This window comes from Hydra vulgaris, chromosome 01 (genome assembly GCF_038396675.1).
Source record: "Hydra vulgaris chromosome 01, alternate assembly HydraT2T_AEP".
NCBI classification, from domain to species: Eukaryota; Metazoa; Cnidaria; class Hydrozoa; order Anthoathecata; family Hydridae; genus Hydra; species Hydra vulgaris.
The window spans coordinates 41,901,182-41,924,653 of record NC_088920.1 but is presented as its reverse complement, the minus strand read 5'-3'; the positions used below and the strand labels follow the sequence as shown (position 1 = coordinate 41,924,653).

At 28.9% G+C, this 23,472-nt stretch overlaps 2 protein-coding genes across 3 annotated transcripts in view; one reads left to right on the top strand and one right to left on the bottom strand.

Annotated features, from left to right (window-relative positions):
• Positions 1 to 21,909, top strand: part of LOC101238987 (glutamate-rich protein 6) — a 55,945-nt gene extending 34,036 nt beyond the window's left edge. For both annotated transcript variants that reach the window (XM_065788198.1, XM_065788199.1), the window contains 3 exons: positions 57 to 125; positions 21,606 to 21,676; positions 21,757 to 21,909. In XM_065788198.1, coding sequence (XP_065644270.1) covers positions 57 to 125; positions 21,606 to 21,676; positions 21,757 to 21,895 — 279 coding nt within the window. In that variant the 3' untranslated portion in view covers positions 21,896 to 21,909. The remainder of the gene's footprint in view (positions 1 to 56; positions 126 to 21,605; positions 21,677 to 21,756) is intronic.
• Positions 7,679 to 8,672, bottom strand: LOC136074881 (piggyBac transposable element-derived protein 3-like). The gene is made up of 4 exons (XM_065787106.1): positions 8,585 to 8,672; positions 8,250 to 8,485; positions 7,994 to 8,170; positions 7,679 to 7,869 (listed from the first exon to the last, which is right to left on the bottom strand). Exons 1-4 carry the CDS (start codon positions 8,641 to 8,643, stop codon positions 7,682 to 7,684), a joined length of 660 nt encoding a protein of 219 aa, XP_065643178.1. The 5' UTR covers positions 8,644 to 8,672; the 3' UTR covers positions 7,679 to 7,681.
• Positions 21,910 to 23,472: the final 1,563 nt, after the last annotated feature.

The window sequence follows — 23,472 nt, the reverse complement described above, 5'->3', positions numbered from 1 at the left end:
AAATTATTATTTTTTGTTTGTTTTTACCTTCAACATTGCTTTTCTGTTTATTTTAGTATAATATTAGTCTTCTACTTTCTATCAATAAACAAAACATCAGGTTCAATGTTGCTGCGAAAATAAAAGTAAGTCTTTTTTTTATCAATTAAAAAATGTTTCTTATTAAATATATTTTTTATGTATAAATAAGGTTATGATGTATAACATATGTATATGCATATATATATATATATATATATATATATATATATATATATATATATATATATATATATATATATATATATATATATATATATATATATATATATATATATATATATGTATTAGACTATTTCAAAATTGTATATAAAAAAAATAATTTTTGAACTTTATTTGGGCTACCCTTTGATTTGATGTGGTTGTGGTCAGGAAAATTAGTTCAAAATTGCAAACTTAATTAATGTGAAGTTATATAAAAATTTCAAAAAAAAATGATAATTTAATACTGCACTTATTATTTTAGATTTAATTGCGCAAAAACTATGGTTTTTTAACAAGAAATAAAAAAAGTACATTTTTACAAATTTTTAATAAAAATAAAAAATTTTTAATTTATTTTTTATAAAACAATTGTTATTTTTGAAATTTATATATTATTTTGCTTCTTTTGAGTACCAGGTTGACCTACTTTTAAGGAACTTTTTTTTTTTTAATTTTAGGACCCTATTGAAAAGTAAACTTATTTGAGCTGTTACTAAATATTGGAATAATGCTTTGAAACTTTAATGATTTACTTTTTTTCATCAATTAACAACATTTAAACATCTAGCCACTTAATTATTAAAAAATATTTTTTGAACTGGTCTATATATCTATCTATCTATGTATATATATATATATGTATATATATATATATATATATATATATATATATATTTTTATATATATTTATATATATATATATATATATATATATATATATATATATATATATATATATATATATATATATATATATATATATATATATATATATATATACATAGATAGATAGATATATAGACCAGTTCAAAAAATATTTTTTAATAATTAAGTGGCTAGATGTTTGAATGTTGTTGATTGATTAAAAAAAGTAAATCATTAAAGTTCTAATATATATGACAACAGTATTCCCTGTATGGAATACTGTTGTCATATATATATATATATATATATATATATATATATATATATATATATATATATATATATATATATATATATATATATATATATATATATATATATATATATATATATATATATATATATATATATATATATATATATATATATATATATATGACAACAGTATTCTGAACAGGGACAAATAAGAGATTTGTAGAGTTAGAGAATGGAGTCCAGAGTAAGAAAATGGAAGACGTAAAGAAGATGACTCAGTGAGAGGGTTGCCTTTTTGTAATACAACAATTTTGACAGTATTGCGATAGCTGTTTGCTGTAAATAACTAAATTTTGTTGGAGTTGAAAATTTACAAGCCATTGTAAGTTCCAATCTGTTACAGAAATGAGTTCAGATTTAAGATCAACTGTCTGTTCTAAGCGATCTATAAGGGAAGTCTTTTTGTCAAGACAGGAGTTTAAAGTTGAGTCATCATCAAAAAAGAGCTACTTTAGATGTAAGGTTGTTGGCAAGATCATTAATGTAGGAAATAAACAAACAGGACCAAGGATAGTATCTTAAAATACTTCAGAAGTTACTGGAAATAAAGAACAGATTGGCCTTTGAGGATTACTTTAATAAAGCGATAAGAACGAAACGATTTGATAATCTCAAAAGCTTTCCTAGATTTACCATATGAAACAAGCTTATGGAGAAGACCAGCATGCCAAAGTTTGTCGAACGCCTTAGATGTGTCAAGAGCAATAGCCCTAGCCTCTCCACCTTTATCTAATTCACGATAAAAATTTTCAGTTACAGCAATTAATAAGTCAGCCATAGAGTGATAGGATCGAAAACCATATTTATTGTCTGACAGTAAGTTGTATGACTCAAAATTGGATATGTGAAATTTGTTGATCAAAGACCTTGCTAATAAGAGATAGAAGACTACTTAGATGATAATTGGAGGGGCCAGAATGTTCACTGGAGTTTTTAAAAATTGGAACAACAGATGTTATTTTCCAGCAGGCAGGAAAACAAGACTAAGTCAAGCATTTATTAAATAGTTTAGAGAAAATTAAAGCAAATTGAAGAGAGTTCTGGAGAACAGTTTTGTAAGATTATGACAGGAATGTTGTCTGAACCACAAGCATTACAAGAGTTTAATTGAGATATGACTTTAGCAACGGAAGCTAGAGTGATTTGATTGTCTTACAATGGGTTAACTTGTTTAATTAGAATGGAAGGAAGAGAGTGACCATAAGGTTCAAAACTTAAATTTGAAGAAAAGTTCTTTGCAAATAGTTCTGCCTTATCCTTGGGAGAAGTAACAAGATCATTCCCATGAATGAGAAATGAAATGTTAGACCAGCCATTGTTAATGACGTTGTTAAAATTTTTCCAAAAGTTTCAAGAGCCTAACTTCTGAGACAAGACTCGAGATTTAGTGAACTGAGAATAATAGAGCTTAGCATCAGGTAGCACCTTTTTACATCAATTTCTTGCAATAATAAATTGCCGCATGTTCTCAAGAGAGTTGTTCTTTTGAAAGAGATGAAAAAGATGATTACGATTAGATATAGCAGCTGCACAAGAAGGTGAAAACCTTAGAGTAGAATAAGGCTTGACTTGGAACCGACAAGAAGGCTTTCATTCCTGCCTGAATCAAAGAGCTAGGAGGCGCAATTATCAGCTGAGAGAGAAAAGACTTCAGCCCAAGGACTGTCACGAAAATAATCCCAGTTCGGTTTAGGGCAGTAGTAAGTAGTGCGATGATAGGGTGTGTCCGAAAAGGAAGTATGAGATGAAAGATTTCAAGAGATCATTCATGGTCAGAACCACCTAAGAAGAAAAAGGAGAAATTGAACACAAGCTAGAATCAGAAACCAGACATAAATCAAGGAGTGAAGATAAATGATTAGGGTTGTCAGGAAAACGAGTCACAAAGTTAACCTTCTGAGTAAGAGATTAAGAAATGCAGAAGTTATAGGCATTTGTGCCAGCAGGGTCAGTGGCGTTAGAGCCTAGCCATTCAGTTTGATGAGCAATAAAGTTACCAATAGCAACAATATTAGCAGAGTGGTAAAGAGAGAAAGCATGGTCAATTTGATCAGAAATTATATCTAAAAGAGTGTAGAAGGAAGAAGGAGAACAATAAAGAACAAAGAGAAAGGCGATAGAGTAAAGAGATGCTAAGCAGAAGCACATAACAGAATGTTCAAAGGATTCAAACCTGATTTCATGACAAATAGGTGAATTGATGCGTATGTATACTCCCAAGCCAAGCATGGGACTATTGGATTCTTCGCTAATCAAAGGATAGTACTCATCAACACTGAGATCTGAAGAAAGAATAGCAAAGTTTAAATTAGTCTCACTAAACATCTCTAACAATAAACAAAAAACATTTTTGTTTTTTCATATAACAACACTAACATGTTGAAAAATAACTAACATGTTAAGAATTAACGTTCAAAAAAAACATCCACCAAAATAAGAAAAAATATGGTGTTTATTTGTTATTATTATTTCAAAATATGGAAATAATTTTCAGAAGTCTTAAGGAGACATTAGTTGCTTTGAAGCAATTATATTCTTTTTTATTTTCAACCAATATGTTTTCATTTTAAAACTCCCCTCTCCACCCGCGCCTATCTTTTGTGCTCTGTGAAAAGATCATTAGATCTTTATCTCCACAACCCAATTTTTTATGTATCTTACTAAACAACCCATTGCTGACAAGGTAAGATCCATTTTCTTTTTTATACTAAATAATGTATCTGCAGAAATTTTTCTCATAGGTTTATGCACATCTCCAGAGGAGAGAGTCACAGAAAGGGCTTTACCACCTCAAAAGATATTTTTCTGACAAATGTCTATTCACCAAGTTTTGACTTTATTATAATATTAATAATAGCAATAGATAGATATAATACACATTTACTTGTTGCTAGAGTTAATTCTTTACTGTCATTGGTTTTAACCATATCTTTTAGTATAGAAGAAAACTTGTAGGATGATTTGTGGAATTGTAAATTTTGCACTGTTGCAGATTTTGTGAAAAGATGTCTGTTACCTTTAACCTATCTTTTGAAAGCAATTGGTGCAAAAAGAAACATTATTCGCATTTGAGGATTCAGGTTCATTACTAACATACTCAATGAGTTCAGAAAAATTGATCTTTTGGTAGTTTTTCTTGTCTTTTGTAAAACAGCAAATAGGGTATGCACATAAGCCAATATCCTGCAATCTACCTAGATTCTGTATTAAATTTTTTCCAATTTTCAAGGAATTTTGCATTTTAAAATTGTTCGTTATGTTTAATACAGATTTTATATTTACATTTATATGTAGTTAGAAACTTTTTATTACCTTTTTTTAATAAAAGCATTTTTTAAATATGTTAAAAATGGTTTTATTTAATATCAATTTTATTTATATCAATTCTCTATCGTCTGGAGTTTGTTTCACATGTGGAACAAACTCCAGATGATAGAGAATTGATATAAATAAAATTGATATTAAATAAAACCATTTTTAACATATTTAAAAAATGCTTTTATTAAAAAAAGGTAATAAAAAGTTTCTAACTACATATAAATGTAAATATAAAATCTGTATTAAACATAACGAACAATTTTAAAATGCAAACTAATCCAAACTAAAAATTTAAACCAAAACTAAACCCTGAATCCGTGTATAGGACAATGAGTTACATTTTCGGTATAAAATCTTTGCTTGTTAGTTCATTTTAACACAATACTGTGAGTTTTTTAATTTAGGTTTATGATTTTTTATGATAACTAAATTTCAAACAATTTTTAAAACAGCCTTTATGCATTAACCTTTCTATGTTTAAAAAAATGTTAAATATAAAACAAAGGAGCTCATAATAAATCTTGAAAATTTCGCATAATAAGATTATTTAAAAACAAAATATTTAACTGACTTTCTAGATTAGATTTTTTTAAATAAAGTCTCTATGTGTTTCATAAAGTTTCTATGTTCTTTCATTTCAAAGATATTCAAGTTTTTAGATAGTCAGGTTAATTCTGCAGAATTAAGTGATTATTAAAAAATGTATGAAAATTCAGAAAAGAGAGTCTATTTTTTTTTGATTTCAATAGAATACATATGCACATGTAAAGTATTGATATGTTTTAACACATCATCGGTACCAATTATTATTGCCCGACAAGAAAATTTGATGTGGGCCACATGTTTTATTAAATGATAACCACACTCGGTTTATGCGATGGCGTAAATGTGGGCCGTATGTGTTTATGGCAGTGGCGGATCCAGCATTTTTTATTCGTTGAGATAGCTAACTTCCAGACATGGAGCTAACTCCAAACATTTTCATGTTTATACTTATATCAAATAATGAGGGTTTGCAAAAAATTGCGGTGATTGGAGGCTGGGAACATAGAAGCCCCAAAATTTTTGCTACACCTGCCCCAGACGTGAGAGCAACATGTTGATGAAATATTTTTTGTATTATTCTCAACTAGACTTATATTCATCGATAATTTTTAAGTTTCATAGTATTATCTCTCAGCGTTCAAAAATTATGACGATATAAAGTTTAAACCCCCCTCAATTTGAGGGGGTTGTAATTTTTATATGGTCATAATTTTTGAACGCTGAGAGATAATACTATGAAACTTAAAAATTATCGATGAATATAAGTTTGAGAATAATACAAAAAATATTTCATCAACATGTTGCTCTCACGTCTGGAGCAGGTGTAGCAAAAATTTTGGGGCTTTTTTGTTCCCAGCCTCCAATCACCGCAATTTTTTGCAAACCCTCATTTGATATAAGTATAAATATAAAAATGTTTGGAGTCAGCTCAATGTCTGAAAGTTATCTCAAAGATTAAAAAATGCTGGATCCGCCACTGTATGGTGCTTATACACTTTAGGTGGTAGCCACATATGGCCCACTTATGTATTATAAATACCATTACCATACATAGCCCACATCTACACCATCCTATAAATCGAGTGTAGGTATCACATATGGTGCGCATTAAATTTTCTTGTCGGATGGGTACCTTTTAGTTTAATTTAAAACCTCGAAATCAAATCAGTGTATATTACATTATTTTAATATTAGTATTATTATTTCTGGGATTTTTTTTTATGAGGCCTATTAATAATTATGCTCAGGGGATACTGACACAAATCCCACAGCCTCTGTGCACCCCTAACCAGAATAAACATTATTTAAGTTGATTGAAAAATCTTTAAAAAGTACAGTAGGTAGAAAATTTAGTCGATTGAAATCTCAGTATGTTGAAAAATTAGTAGTTCATGTTAAAATTTGATATAAATATAAAAAACAAGTGTTGGTTGTTGAAATTTCAAATTGTCATAATCTATGAAATTAAAAAGTTAAAAAATAGGTTCAGTAAAAGCCCATCAATTATTTATCAAATCATTGTTTGATTTAATGCTGTTTTTTTTGTTTTGTTTTGCTTTGTTTTTTAAAAATCTGTTCATAGAAAAACAAGTGAATTTTTCAGGTTTTAATTTTATTTAAATATTATTCATTCATGGCAAAGAAATTGTAAATAACAGACTCGTCTATATTAACCCATTAGTGCCGGAGAAATTTTTTTGCGAATTTTTTTTTGAAACTTATTTTACATGTTACTTAGGGGTAAAATTGATTATACATGAAGAGATTTTTTAATTTAATCTAATATTTTCTGTGTAACACCCCAAAACACCCACAAACACCCACGTTCTTTTAAGGACGCGTCGGCACTTAACGTAACAAAAAGTAAATATTTAAAATAATGTACATATTTTGAACCTCTTGATTATCACGGAAAATTAGGATTATAGAAATATATGAAAAAAATTCAAACTTGACTACATAATAGGGAAAATAATAAAAATATGATTAAAAACGCTATTCTTTAAAATAATATTTTATTAAATTATATAAAAATATTTTTTATAACTTATTTTCAGGTCTGTGGTAGTTTACAAAGCAACCAGGGTGTAGAGCAACATCACAACTTTCACATCTAAAATTGCTTCTGTCATGCCAATATTGGCAGACTCCTTTTACCTCTGTTTTTGTAACAAAGTGAGCTCTGGTGTGGTCGTACCTAAAATAATAATTTGATTTTACCTTTAAAATAAAAGAGTATTATGATAAGTAAGTTTTGTATAAAAAAATTGTTAAAAAAAATCATAAAAGTTGAAAACCTGATTGCTTGCTTGCTGTTGGCAGATAGCCTGGATACCTCTCTCTGGGGAACTAACAAGCTGTATTTATGGTCAGAGTGATTCATTAACATAAGTTCAACTAACTGTCGAATAAATTCCAACAATGTAATCTCATATACCTTCTTCTCTTTTTTTCATCTTACCCTTGTTTCTAATAATCCTTTGCCTACTTTTTGCGAATTTGGATAAGCCAGCTGCATTAAGATTATCTTCAAATTCAACATCTTCGTGATGATTCTTTTCCTGATCCATTAAATATCGGTTTCTCCAAGTGTAGCAATACAAGCCTGAATCATCTACACGTTTAAGAACCATGTCCAGAGTGACCAATACCACTTTTTCAGACGGGTTGAGATGCTGTAGTTCTTTGTATTCTGGTTAAACAAGTCAACTCCATCCATTGTCTTGTTGTAGTCAATCACCATACGGGGACAAGAAAGCTTGATGTATGCCTTGTCCTTGCCACTGTACCTCTCGCAAATACCTGGTAAATAAAAGCAATATTGAAGCCTTTATAAATTTGAGATTTAGAATTATAAATAACTTGTATTATTTCAAACAAACTTTTATTTTTTTAAACTCTAAAACTTTAAAATGAAACAAAATACCTGCAGGGTTAGGACCAGTATAATTACTCGCAAGAACTACAGCTTTGCTATCCATCCAGATGGTTACACAGTTGTTATTATCATAAACTGATTTCATAGTACCTCTGGTCATTTCCTTTTTAGCCTGCTTCTTAGTAGGCATCGGTACACCTACAAGCCTGTTCTGCCGGACAGTACCTGAGGTAAAATGTATTTTTAAGATTAGGCTAAACAAAAAAATTTCAAAACATACCAAATAAACTATCAAAAAATTAACCTACAACGCCCCAGCCATGTTCTCCCATATGATCAAGAAAATCAAAAGATGTAAAAAGATTATCACAGGCTACTTTTGTCCCTTTCTTCAAACCATACTGTTCAGAAAGACTCAAAACAACATCTGGGCCTTGACCTAGCCCATTGTTTTTAATTTTTGTTTTCAACCCAGCATAAGGCTGACAGGCCAAAAGTTCTCCCTCAGCAGTTGCTAGACACCAAACCTTCCAGCCATACCTATAAATAAGCTATATTATATATGTATTGCTTTACTTAAATCGAGATTTATTTATTGTCTAAAAAAAGCAAATAAATATAACGAAACAAAGATTTTACCTTTCAGGCTTTTCTCGAATGGCTTGTTTCAGTGGATGAGGTCCAAAATATCTGACCATCGTCTCATCGGCACTAACAAACTCAGATTGATGCACTAACCTTTTTTTTAAATTTTCTTAAAAATTTGTTTTAACTTTAAGTAAAATACATTTTTGATTAAATAATATTCACCATTACAAACTAAAACAAATTTACATTAATGGTTAGTTATCTTACCTTAGAAGTGTACCAACAGCTTCACTACGTTCGACAGAATAACGATTTTTCTTTTTATTACTATGACATGACCTCGTCTTTGAAAATATCACTTGTATTGTTAGTATTGCCAGTGTCACTGTCTACACTGTTAATTACATCACCATCAGTGTTTATCTATATAAAACAAATCAGTCAGAATTTATTTTTAATTTCATTTTTCAATCATAAAACTAATATGTAAAAAGTATATATATTTTTTATTGCATTCTTACCATTTGAATATCAGGCAATTAGTCATCTTTGTCATTTATGACAATCTCTGCTTGTTGGTTGAGAATACCAGCTCCAAGATGATTAATGTCTTTACCATGTTCTCCATCCTCTTCCTCGTCACTGTCTTCGTCAGTAAGGGTTTCATCAACAAATGGAATCATGATAATTTCAATAACATTATTTGTATCCTGATTTTCTAACAAGGCTGCTATCTCATTTAGAGTCAGACCAACTTGTCTATAAAAAAATAAAATTCTTAATTTTTACTTATTTTTTAACTTTATTTTCTCTAGAAAATTAATAAAATTATTGTTATTTATTAAAAAAATAAATTTGAAACTTTTTGTGCAAATTGTTTATTTATTAAGATGGTATCCAGATACTGCCGACACGTCCTTAAAAGAACGTGTAATGTTTATGCAGTTATATTCAGTAGAAAATCAAAAAATATAAATCAAATTATTATTTACGAATATAGTTTTGGGTTTTATTTCTATAAAGCAATATTAAAAACAACAACAAGTTACCTTTTAGAATGGGTTTCTTTGATGAGCTTCTTGCCACTCCACATGTTTTTTTTGCGTTAACTTTGAGCAGTTGCTTCTGAAAAACTATCAAAGGTAATCGGTTGCCGTTAAGTGAGAAGCAAGATGCATGTGTGTCAAACCATTATGCAAAGTTATGTACTTATCCTTTGAAAAATATTTGAAATACCCTAGTTTAATGTGGACATAGTTTTACGTCCCTTTAAAGACGTCCGGCACTTACGGGTTAAGGAGTAAAAGAAAAAAAACGAAAAAAAAAGCATATATAGTTAAGGAGATAACTCTAAAGAGAATATAAATAAAAAAGATTAAACAAATAAAGTAAAAACAAAAATAAAATTGATCAGATAATAAAGTCAATCAAGTAACAAATCAGTGAATAAGAAAATTTTAAAAAAGTACAAAATAGAAATTATGGTGCGCATAGTGTTTTGCAGCTTAATCGTGATCGTTTCTTCTTTTCACCGTAGCAACTCTCTTGAAAATGTTTTTTCATTATTACAAGAAATCGATGCAAAAAGATTCATTATTGTCATACAACTAAATCTTTATCTCTTGAATCTAAAGATCATACTTGTGCTGACACTAGACTTGAATTATTATAGCATCAATTTCTAAAGTGGTTTTCCACTTTTTTACGGCCTGTGATCCTGACAACTTTCCTGTCACATTTTTACAAAGGTATTTTCTTAACTCTTTTTTTTTTCTCTGATTCCCAACAAGGTTGGGAATCAGAATGAAAAAAAAAAAAAAGGTTGCAAGCAACCACAATAAAGTTGAGAGTTGCTAGATAAAAAGAATAGAGTTAAAGTGCAAGGAAATGGTTGATGGAAAACTTGAAAAGTTGTAGGTTATATGATTCAGGAAAACGTAAAAATTAGATGTTCAAAAGGGTTAGAGTGCGGGGAAAAAAACAAGTTAAATAAAAGCCCCCGAGAGCCCTGGCTCAAAGGAACAGTGACTATGATCGCTATCCTGATTGACGCCTTTATTTATCAAAATTTCCCTATATTATAGATGGAACCTCTTTTTTTTTTTTTTTTTCTTTAGGTATCTTCTTCTATTTGGCGCCCCTTGGATATCTGCCGCCCGGGACAAACTGCCCCTATCATCCCCTCCCTTTCTCGGTGGCCCCGCTTTGTTGTGCGGTTATCAGCAAAGCATATATATTGAATTTATGGTTGTTATTAATAATTTTTCTTGTTGAAATTTTTGTTTAAATAAAAAAGTTCAACTCCAATAATGCTGCAAGCAAACATTAATTACGTTTGGAGTTAAAATTAGACCAAATATGACAACAGTATTCTATACATAGACGAATATTATATATATAGAGGTAGAGAACAAAATCAGTAGTAAAAAAATGGTTAAAACAAATTAGATTTCATCTAATGTACGACAAAACCTTTTTATTATAGTGGTTAACAATAAAGTCAGCAGTAGAACGATAGGATCAATATATTATATAGATCAAGTCTGTATAGTTCAGGGGTTGATCCAGCATTTCTTGGTCTATAAAAATAGCTAACTAACATCTCTGTAAGTTACAGACTTTGACATATGTTTATACTTATGTCAAATAACGATGCTTTGAAACTTTAAATATTGGAGGTTACAAATTTTACATGGTCATAATTTTTGAACGCTGAGAAATTATACTATGAAACTTAAAATTTATCATAGTTTAATTATCTCAAAGACAAAAAAATGCTGAATCCATCCCTGCTATCCCAGTGGGCATGCTATCCCAGTGGACGTCCGGAGGTCGTCCGTAAGACGTCTCCTGGACGTCCGACGGGCGTCCCCCGGACGACGCATGCCCACTGGGATAGGTTGTCAGAAAGTAAGTTGTTTCTCTAAAGGTTTTAAAAGTTTGTTAATTAAAGATTCTAACACTTTGCCAATAAAAATGATAAAACTAATTGGGTATCAGTTTGAGGGGTCAAAGTAATTTTTAGAGTTTTTGCAAGAATTGTAACTATTTTCCAGCAGGAAAGAATGATTTAAACACTTGTTAAACAGTTTAGAGAGCAATAAAGAAAGTTCTGGAGAACATATTTGTAAATTTGTAATGAGAAAGTCATCCGGACAACAAGCTGTAGAAGAATATAAGTGAGAAATAACTTCAGAAGCAGGAGCGGTTTGAATGTTTAAAAAAAAACACCGGAAGAGTGTGGCCATTTAGTTTAATATATGAAATAGAAAAAAAGTTCTTACATTTATTAGATACATGCAGGGAGTGTACATACATTGACTGAGTGAAATAGGGAAAACATGCAGGGAGTATACAAACACAGGGAAAGGTTTAGGGTTGGCATTAAGATTGCCTGCTCTTACCCAAACCTTGAGTCGATGTATGTACACTTCTTGCATGTTCTTCGGAAGTGAATTTTGCTTACCCAAGTTGCTTTTTAAGTCTAACTTGAAAACGCCTGGTTTAAAGTATAGCTTCAGTTTAAGTTCGTTTTTTGCATACGCCCAAGTCAAATTTTAAATTTGAAGTATGATTTCAAATTTCAAGTTCGTTTCTTTCATTTCAACTTTAGTTTGAGTTTAAGACGATTTTTCATATGAATTTTTTCCCTAAAAAGTTCGGGATGTCAGACGAGAAAACTTTCGCTCATGCATTTTACAATCTACCGGGACAATTATGTTCCTACGGCTTTTCTCTGATCTTGAATAAGAACATTGAAATGTCGCTAAGTTCTTAAGGTTTTATTAATCGTTTAGCCATTCTATATTTATATCATTTAGTTAAAGTCAAGTTTTTACAGTTGCTCTTTTTTTTTTTCTTCTTTTTTACAATTAGAAACTTGGACTTGCAATATGCATAACTAATCCGGTTTTCTTAAAAAGCAATTATAACAAAAATATTTATATCAAATTTTAGACTACCTGAATGTTTAAATATATTTTTTTTTATCTTTTGTGTGTGTGTGTGCGTGTGTGTGTGTGTGTGTGTTAATGTAACAATAGCTTGAAAAATATACAATTATTTTCACAACGCTTTACTCTAACAAGAAGTATTTGATGACTGCTATTTTTCATCGAATATTTTTGAAAAAAAAAGGAGTTTGAGAGTAATATTTAGTAATAGTTTATTAAGAGGTTGTTAGTTGCTAGAAGATTTGCCCAAAAACCTCATAAAAATAATTACTCTACGATGTCATGAAGTAGAATTACTTGATAGCATTGAAACACAAAAAGTTGACCAAATAACAACGGAGAAAAGTAATATGCAATTTATAGTTGTTAACTATACAAAGAGACGATTTTACGGGGATGTCTTAAATCCTCCCTCTCCTAAAGAAGGTGGTTTTCAAGTTATAGTTGGTTTCTGAGGAATATAATCAGCTAGTCTTATATTTGACACATTTGAGTAGGGCGATTTTCAGTTTTGAGGACAAACAGCCGGTACTTTTTTTAAGGATTCGCTCCCCACTCCCTCATTTTTTATTCCTAAAATCGCCTATGACTATACAGCTACTTTATATTTATATAATCATAAGTATTTAAAATAGCTACTATTTAAGTGCAACTTACTAAAGTTACGAGAGTTGTATTATTATAGTTATTTTTTGATTTGATTATAGTTATTTTTTGAATGAACCAATAAAATCTATAAAACTATACACACAAATAATATTAACACTTTACCCAGTTACTGACTTGATGAACTTCGAGGTTCTAGAAACAAAATTAAACTCAAAGAAGTTAAAAACGTATTCAAAACATTCCTGGCAGGATTTGGCCATAAGTCATGCATCCCCAAAAGTAAAAAAATTCTTAGCAAAAAATTAAAAATCAAAACATTAAAACACATGAGAGTGCCAAGCTAACTCCCCAGAACTCAATGTATCTGAAAATCGATGGGCAATTAAAAAAAAAGCCAGAAAAAATTTGACTGCACTTCTAAAACTAAGCTTACCAGCAAAATCACAAGACTTTGGTAGACTCCATTCTAATCTATGAATGTCAGCATTGGAAAGATACATAACATCTTAGAGTATGGGTTGTTATGGGTGTGTAACGCTACTAAAATTCATACAAATAAATATTAAAATATATTTATTACAATATTTAGTGAAACTCCGATAAACAAATTCTAAATTTATTATAATTTAGTTTTTAGGATTTTATAAACAATTTTCTTTTATTGCTGACATGTTATAACTTTATTGGGTTGACATGCGTTGTAGCATCTAGGTTTAAGGCAAATTTTTGCAAATTATTGTATACTCTAATTTGCATAATACTTCCATGCCATTACGATTTTGTGTCATAAAATTTAAAGTTTTTTTTTGCCTCACTCTTCATCCAACCATAACTATCAACCATAGCATATAACCAATCAAAAACACTAAAACAATTTCATTGTATTGACATTTTTTTTTTTTACCCTAAGAGTAACTTTTTTTGAATTTATCAAATACACTTTAATAACATATAATATATATGTATATTTATATATATATATATATATATATATATATATATATATATATATATATATATATATATATATATATATATGTATATATATATATATATATAATATATATATATATACATATTTATATATATATATATATATATATATATATATATATATATATATATATATATATATATATATATATATATATATATATATATATATATATACGAATATTAAAAATAAAGTAATCCCTAACGCAAAAACCTCTACTGACATGTCATATACGTGATACGTAAAAACTCTACTGACATGTCATATACGTGTTGCGTTTGTGTATTTATATTGTTTTATACTTTAAGTTCATCTTTATCACACAAACTTTAGTGTTTCTCTTGAAAAAGTAACAATCATCATTAAAATGTTCACGAAATACTTTATATGCAAAGTTATATACTCTCTTGATAATTCCTCATTATTACAATAGTCATTAAAACAAACTTTTTTACGTGACACGTTTATCGACGTAACTACTAGCACGTTAATTGCAAAATAAGATGTCAAAAAATCTTGTCAAAAAAAAGCAAAACGTGATAAATCATGTAAAGTGAAAACACTAGTGTCTATAGATACCACAGTTATACTCATACTCATTCTTTGTATTAGTGTCAACCATTATACCATTATTAATCTCATTCTTTAAAAGAATAGAAACAAAGATAATAAACGTATAAAGTTATTAATTTTTGTCAAACTTTTTAAAATTGATTTCATAAGATGCCAAGGTCATTAAAGAATTTGTACTTAATTAATTAAACCAAGTCATTAATAGTGGTGTAATGCCCCTATAGCATTTTTAGGTAACGTTACGTATCGTAACTTTATTAAGGATAATTTGCGTCCAAAAGTCCGCTATTACGTAACGAGCCGTAACATTTTTACGTAACGAAGCATATTAATCCTACGTAAAAAAACGAAACTTTTTAACCTAAATAGTTGTAACATTTCTTTTTTTTTAATTATTTCAACATATGTATATGATAAGTAGCGATTGCAATCCCGGGATCCCGAAATTCCCAGCCGTTTTTTATAATTCCGAAATCCCTATAAGATTCCCTATAAGATTGAACAAAACAAAGCGTAATGAAAAAGTATATAAAAACAACAACTATTTCTGCGTCTCAATAAATTAGTTTAAAAATAGTATAAAATTGCAGAAAATAATTGTATTTTCAGTTGTGCAAAAAAAAAGTTATCGAAAAGGTTTGATTTAGAGAAAAAAATAAGTGAAAATCTTCGTGATATATCGTTCGCGATATATGTTGGCTGGTTGGTTATTCTGTTTTGTTCGGTAATTCTGCAAAATAAACTTTACTCAAACTGAAAAAAAAGCGCGTTTCTTAAAATTAAAAATTAAATAAACATGAAGTATGTGGATTCTACAATCAAAAGTAACTCAGCTCTTTAGAAATATTTTTTACGGGATGAGAAAAGCTAGACAACGATGTTTAAATTGTTAAAATGCAAAAGGATTTTAAAGAAAGTGGTTCAAGAAAATAACTTTATATACACATATTGTCGGTGCATATGTGAAGGACGAAAGTCCAACCCAACCTAATATTTACCACCAAAAAGAAACCCAAACCACTTACAGAATACTTTTCCATTTATAAAAGGAAATATAAAACACTTTATGGTACACTTGCATGCCTAACGGCGTCTGATGGCTTTCATTTATTGTGATTTGCTTTTCAACAGACTTATGTGATGCTCTAACTGCTATGGTATTCAGAAATCTACTAATGTCAGTAAACTAAATTTAAAGCGAGCAAAAAAACGGAACTCGAGGTAGGAGAGAGATTTTCTTTGTCTCTTGACAAATAATGTAAATTGACTTTAAATGATGTTTTTTCTAAAAAGAAAGTTTGGGCTAAGTAAATTGGTATTTACTTAGTCCAAGATAATTCTATAGCTCTGTCACATGAAGTGATAATACTATCAGAGATTATTACAACTTAAGTTTAAAGGAATGGTTGAAGCACGCCGAACTGATAGGTAGACTTCTGCAATACCTGTCTGTAAGTAATCCTTTAAGTATTGAAGAGGAAATTGATTGTGTTATTAAAGAAGGACAATCACCGATGTAACCAGTTAAGACATTGTTATTAAACTTTCAAAAAGAAATGACACTCCTTGAAAATGGTGGTACACGTGGCAATTATATTACACTTGGCAGGGGCGGATGCAGGATTTTTTGTGGGTGTTGCCTGTTTTTTTTCGAGTTGCCAAAATATAGTCGGCGATATTTTTTTGTAAACCCCTCCCCCGGGCTAGCGAGGGGGGGGAGGTTGCAAAAAAATATCGCTGAGTATATTTTGGTAATTCGTCATCAAAACGGCATCAGTACTTTATTATTATTTACTTGGCATTGTTCTCAATTACCCATATAAAACAAAACTAATAAAAATATTGCCTTGGCTATTCTGTTCATAAATTAGACATTATTTACTTGTCTAACCTATTTAACGAAGTGCACCAACGAGAAGGTAAGCCAAAGGACTTTGCACTCCATCTGTAAACTGTCATGTGGCCAAAGGTTAGCCCTCCATTTCTGGATTCTTTCTTTTTTTTGAAAGGCAGTTTATGTAAAGTATTAATATTGTTGCCTTAGGTTAGTCCACCATTTCTGGATTCTTTCCTTTTCTTGATAGGCAGTTAGGCCAAATTTTTTTTAATAGGTTGTTTTTTTTTAATTTTTATGCTGGTTTTTCTAATTTTCACTAAATATAAGATAAACTTAAATATAAAATAAAATACACGAATATAGTCAATAAACTAAAAAGAAATTGATAAATTATTATTAGGTAAAACCAACTCTAAGCGTCGTTCCCCTAAAACAGAAAAAATATTTAAAACTCTTTCTACATCAGGAATTATTTCTTGATGAAAGACATCAGAGCTAAAGAATTAAATCTTGACTCTGTCATGCGGCTTCGCATATAAGTTTTCAGTCTGCGTATAACAGAAATGCTCCTCTCGCATTCACATGTAGTAATTAGAATTGTTCCCATTATTAAAAAACCTTTCCTAATGTTTGGGAAACCCCTTATATCAATAGACTTTAAAGTCTCTGTAATAGTGGATGGGATCACAGATTGATTGTTCCAAAATGTTTCCCACAAATCTAATTCACCATGAATTGATGTAGGATGAGGCATATCCGATATATAAAAATGTAAAAATTCCATAAAATCTGACTTCCAAAAACATTTTTCTTTATTTTTTTTACAACAGTTGCAAGAATACCAGATAAACCTTTGTAAACAATCATCTCACCTTCATCAAATCTATCGAAGAGGAGATGTAATGGAATATTTGAAATAATCTGAAACTGTGTCAGAAGGATAATTATCTCTATAAACTTGTCTGCCACAGAGCCTTGGTTTAACTTTCGAAACATCAATAGTCTTAGCTAGGTCAAGAGCAATTAAGTACCATTCGTTATGATAGACATCAATATTTTTTTTTCAAATCTAAAATTTGAGTTTTCAAACAATTTATTTCATTACACTGTTGTGATATATCAAATGCTTTAGTTTGGAGAACAACAGTGATGGCGTAGAAATAGTCCATTATTTGTTTTGTTAAAACTAAGCTCACAATAAAAGATAAATTTTTCATAAGATTTAAAAAACATGAAGCTTTTGAAGAAGTATCAATATTATAACTCTTACCTTCATTGTATGCCATTTCTTCCATTGAATGAAAAACGGATATGTAGTTATCAAAAAAAACATCCAGACCTTTAAGTTTCTGAACCCATCTAGTTCGACATGTATCAATTAATTTTGCTTGACCAGGAAAAATGAATTTATTGAGACAGCTAGCACGTTTAGGTGATAAGTTAAAAAAATATGATATATCTTTGATTTGATCAAGAGCATTTCTAACACTCTGAACATTGCATGATTTACTAATAACTAAATTAAGTTTATGGCATGTGCAGTGAACAAAAATAGTATATATAAACATCATAAAAAGGAAGGCTTGAAGACTGATCTGATGTACAAGGAATACAATTAACTAAGATTGGATTAGGTGTAATATCAATATTTACATCTACAACTTTAGTTTCATTATCTATGCAAAACTTTATGTGAGATTGAACTAATGATTTTTTATTTGAAAATAGATTTTTAGGAGATTGACAAGATAAATTAAGAACCTTAGTGGTAACATAAGAATGCGATAGAACACTTGGCAAAACTGAACACGATCCTCTTTTTAAATCACTTTTGACAAATTTCTTTAAGCATAAAACTTCTCTTTTCACAATAGGGACAAAATGATTTGGTGACCACATATCTTTATCCTTGGAAATAGAGCGACAATCAGTGTTACACCATAAAATACTCAGAATTTAGATAATGAAATGAAACAAAGAAAAGAAGCAAATTTATTGTTTCTGCAATTGTTATAGGCATCTTTTTCTATAAGTTCAGAAATATTTATATCATTTAATTCTGTAAAAGAATCAGAAGACTCAAATGAAACACATGCCGTGAAAACACTAGAGAGTGAAGAAAAACTTTTAGATTCTACTTGGTTTAAGATTATTGGGTATCTTGAATAAAAGGTTGCTTTCTCAAACAACTCAACAGAAGTTAATAGTCGAAGAATTTCATGTGTTTTATCTGATGAATTTATTAATAAAGCAGCAGAGTTGTAAAGACATTAGTTGTAAAGAATTTTCCATTGACCTGTAAAGTCATATCATATATAAACTAAATATTACTAAAAAAAATATATGTAACTAAAGGTTATTTGTTAACAATTGTTTTATAAACAAAATAAAACATAAAAAAACGCGTTTAAACTCATACTTTAAAACAATAGTCTTCATTTTCTTTTTGCATGGGAATAAAAGCTTCCATTTCAGAATTTCTTAAAGAAAGAAGATCTTTGTTTACAACAGGAAACTTTGAATTTAAATCTTTGAGATTATTACGAAGCTTTACTTTGTAAGTCGTAATATTAGGCAAATGCTTGGCTTTAATGGCATTGGATAGCAACAAATCCATAATTACAAACAAAAATAAAATTTGTATTTAAAATTACTTTAAACTAATTTTTGATAAAACTTCAATTTATTGGAATACGTAGAGCTTTATTTTAAAGCGTTAAAGTTTATACGAATAATTAAGGCGTTATTGGAATAATTAAGGATTCATTTTTATATATAAACGGAACCGAGAGAACCTTTTTGATTAAACGTTCCTGCAACTTTTTTTTGTTGTCTACCGGAAATTCGGGCCAAATGAATCCTGAAACAATAGGGATTTTTTTGGCCTTAATTACGGCAACCAAAATAAATACATTGCAATAACGATTGATTAAAAGGGTTCTTTCGGTTCCGTTTACTTTAAAAAAAGAATCCTGATTAATAGCGGCGTTTTAAAACATCACGGAGGAGAGCGAAGTCTTTGAAACATTGTTAAAGCCGTGTATTATTTTCTTTAAAGGCAATATTTATTTTTTTAAAGAACTCATATATACATATTAGTATATTATAAATTTAAGTTTAGTATTTTTTTATATTATGAAACGGAATTTTTTATAGCTTCTTGGAATATTATGGGTGAATCCTGGGCAACACAGGATACCACCTAGATCCCCCCCTGCTTGGCAAATAGCTCATGTTTTCGTGAAAATGATGTATCTTAAATGTTACGTGACGTTTTAAGTAATTATTTTTAATTTTTTTTATACTTCTGCATACTTCAACGCTGTCATATAGTGCTGTGGATGTTGTGTTACATTTGTATTTTGGAGGGTTCAGTTCCCACTGTTTCTTTTTTTCTTAATCATCATTGATGTATTTTAGTTATATCTATTTATTGTTTTTAATTTTCAAAGTTTAATAGAGTAAACGTTAATTTATCGACTTAAATATCGACTTTTTTTGAAGGGTAAACCGTTTGAAAAAAGCATATTAACTATATATTTTGAAATAATATATCTGAATTTTATACTTTAAAATATTAACTTACCAAACTATATTAAAAGTTAATACAAAATTAATAATTTCTGCTTTTGTAGAAAATCTTATTTTTGTTTTTATTTTAAGTGTTATTTTTTGTATTGTTATTTTAATTTTATTAAAACTAGGAAATTTAGATTTAATTGAACATGCTGTGTTAACTTCTAATTAGCATAAGGTTCTAACTATTATGTCACATCTGCTTAACAAAAAATTAGACCAAATATGACAACAGTATTCTGTGCTAGGACGAATATGATTTATTGAGGTAGAAAACAAATCAGTAGTAAGAACATGGTTAAAACGAGTTAGATTTTATCTAATGTACGACAAAACCTTCCTATTATAATGGTTAACATAAAGTCAGCAGTAAAAAGATAGAATCAAAATCTGTATAGATTGTCAGAGAGTAAGCTCTTTCTCTCAAGGTTTTAAAAGTTTGTTAATTAAAGATTCTAACACTTTGGTAATAAAACAATAAAACTAATTGGGTATCAGTTTGAGGGGTCAAAGTAATCTTTAGAGTTTTTCAAGAATTGTAACTATTTTCCAGCATTTTTCAAGAATTGTAACTATTTTCCAGAATAATTTAAACACTTGTTAAACACTTTAGAGAGCAATAAAGAGAGTTCTAGGGACATCAACATTAAAACATGTAATAAGAATTGTCTCAATACTAAATAATTTATATGAAATTTTCGCCAGATTATAGGCACCGGCATCAGCAGCATGTAATATAATTACAAAAATTAGAAGAATACTCTATTGTAGAATTCATTTAAAATTAAAAAAAGTCATATCGCCCCAAAAACAGCTGTCAAAAATATAAAAAATTTAATTATATCATCTACGGAAAAAGGAATTCAGGATTATCATCCTTTACACAAAAAGTTTAATATATATTTGTCAGAAGAAAACTTTCAGCGACCTGTTGTAATGCTAGCAGATGGACAAAGTTTAAGATTTGGAAGAAATGTTATACATTTCCTCCATGAAAAGAAAATTAACTTGTTTATATGTCCTCCTGATACAACTGGGGTGACTCAACTATTAGATCAAAGTCCTAATCAGAACATGCATCGTGAATATGACAAAAAAAGAGGTAAACTTTTTACAACATTTCAAACAATAAACCGAGAAGGCTTCATGACAATTTTAGTAGGAATGTGGGACAAATGGGCTTCAAAGGATACCAAATTTAATACTGTATATACAAAGACTAAATTAAAGATTATAGCGGTATTTTTACCCAATCATAACATTAACAAATAAACAAAAAGCCGTATAATAAAATAATTCACTTAAAAAAAAACTATAAGCGCTACAAAAAATTTGATTGCAGTTTTGAAATCAAAGTCAAAAATTGTATACAACCCAAAATTATCTCCGATGAAAAATCTTTGTTGACCTGTGTTATCTGAGATTTCAATCCTTTTGTTATACTGCTTTGTTAATCGCAATAACTTAGTTTGCGAGTGTTGATATCATTTTGAACCTAATGTACTAAATATGTAATTTTTTTTTATTAAGAATTGCAAAGGATCTCGTTTTGAGCTTGATGAGTCTGAATATCTTTTAAAAGTAAAGAAGCGGCAAATTGCGTAAGTCAACTATTATTTCTGGCTTTCAGTATTTTTAAAGAATACATAAAAATACTATATTACTATAAATTGTAATTTAGGAGTATATTTGCTAAAATTCATAAAGTGTTGAAGTTACCACAGTGTACTCGCTGGGAACGACCCCAACTTTCAAATAAGCGAAATCGTCATTTAAAAGAAATGGGTGTTAATATTTCTTTTTCAAAGTTGATTTTGTAATATACAATTAAGTATATTGTGTTGTTTTTTGTAAGTTTAAGTGTTATTTGAATCATAAATCATTTATAATAATAACAAATCAAAAAAATAACACATGATGTTTGTTGCAATTGCAATTATTCTTTGCATATTGTTTAGTACTCATATACATGTTTATATATATATATATATATATATATATATATATATATATATATATTATATATATATATATATATATATATATATATATATATATATACATAGATCTATAGTTTGTTGTCTTTGGGAAGAGCGGAAGGAAACTGCTGCTACATCGACTGACAAATAGCCTGACTCGCAAGGGAGTGCTGCTACATCGACTGACAAATAGCCTGACATGCAAGGGAGTGCTGCTACATCTACTATCTTTTAGCCTGACCTGCAAGGGAGTGTTGCTACATCGACTAGAAAAAACTTTCGGACAACATCTACGGGTTGTATATACACACACATATATATATATATATATATATATATATATATATATATATATATATATATATATATATATATATATATATATATAATATATATATATATATATATATATATATATATATATATATATATATAGTTAAACGACGAAGATAGTTGGTTAGAAAAACGACGAAGAAAGTTGGTTGAAAATTATTTAGTTCAATATGCATCACAAATTTTCATAAGTTTTAGGATTTTTGTTTTTCCAGACTTCGATGAGGCTGATTTTTTGTGATTTTTTGCAAAGCATTCTCATTTGATATAAACATACCCAAGCATTAAGCTTTCTGAAAATTATCTATCCTAGAAATTAAAAAAAAGTTGCCGAGAGTTAAAAAAAACAGTTATTTTAAACTACCATTAATAATGTTATACAAAATGAATATTTAAAATTGTTGATTGTTGCTACTTTATCACCAATCATCATTACCATCATCCCAAATGAAAAACAAGTTTTTTTATTCAGGACTCATAAATGACATTTTGAACCCAAACTTACACTGGTTTGCTTTAATAAAAGATTCCAACAAAACTTAAACAAAAAATTCCTTTTTACCAGAGCTATTTTAATGATTCAGTTTTTTTTTTCTATTTTTTTACTTTTCCATTAAGTATAAACTTTCTTTATTAGTTTTTTTTTACTCTTCGTAATTTTATTTTTAACATTTTTTTAACAGGTTCTTTTTTTAAGAAAAATCATTCGTGCTTAGTGAATTAGTCACATTAATAATGACTAATTATTAGCCACACTAATAATTAGTCATTAATGTGGCTGTTTTTCTTAGTTTAAAATTTTTATTTTTTGTTACAGCTTATTTGAAGAGTCTTGAATCTTCAGGAGAGAAATCTTCGGGAGATTAAACTAAAGTTAACTTTATTGTCTCAATATGAAATATCACGTTGTCATAGTGTCAAGTTAATAAAACGTTAATCTAAAGTAAACACTGTCAGGTGTTTACTTCAGATTAGTTTATTACTATTTATAAAAGACCATGAATTATAATAACTCTTTACAGAAATATATATATTGATATTTTATATACAGAGCCGCACTTTCGCAAGTGTAACTAGTGCAACCG

Bases quoted from the DNA above. Each gene is read 5' to 3' on its own strand.
- LOC136074881 (XM_065787106.1), bottom strand. From the start codon at position 8,643: ATGGTCAGATATTTTGGACCTCATCCACTGAAACAAGCCATTCGAGAA. The intron at 8,486-8,584 runs GTAAAATCTTTG...GCTTATTTATAG, and splicing joins ATTCGAGAAAAGCCTGAAAG to GTATGGCTGGAAGGTTTGGT. The intron at 8,171-8,249 runs GTTAATTTTTTG...ATTTTACCTCAG, and splicing joins ACATGGCTGGGGCGTTGTAG to GTACTGTCCGGCAGAACAGG.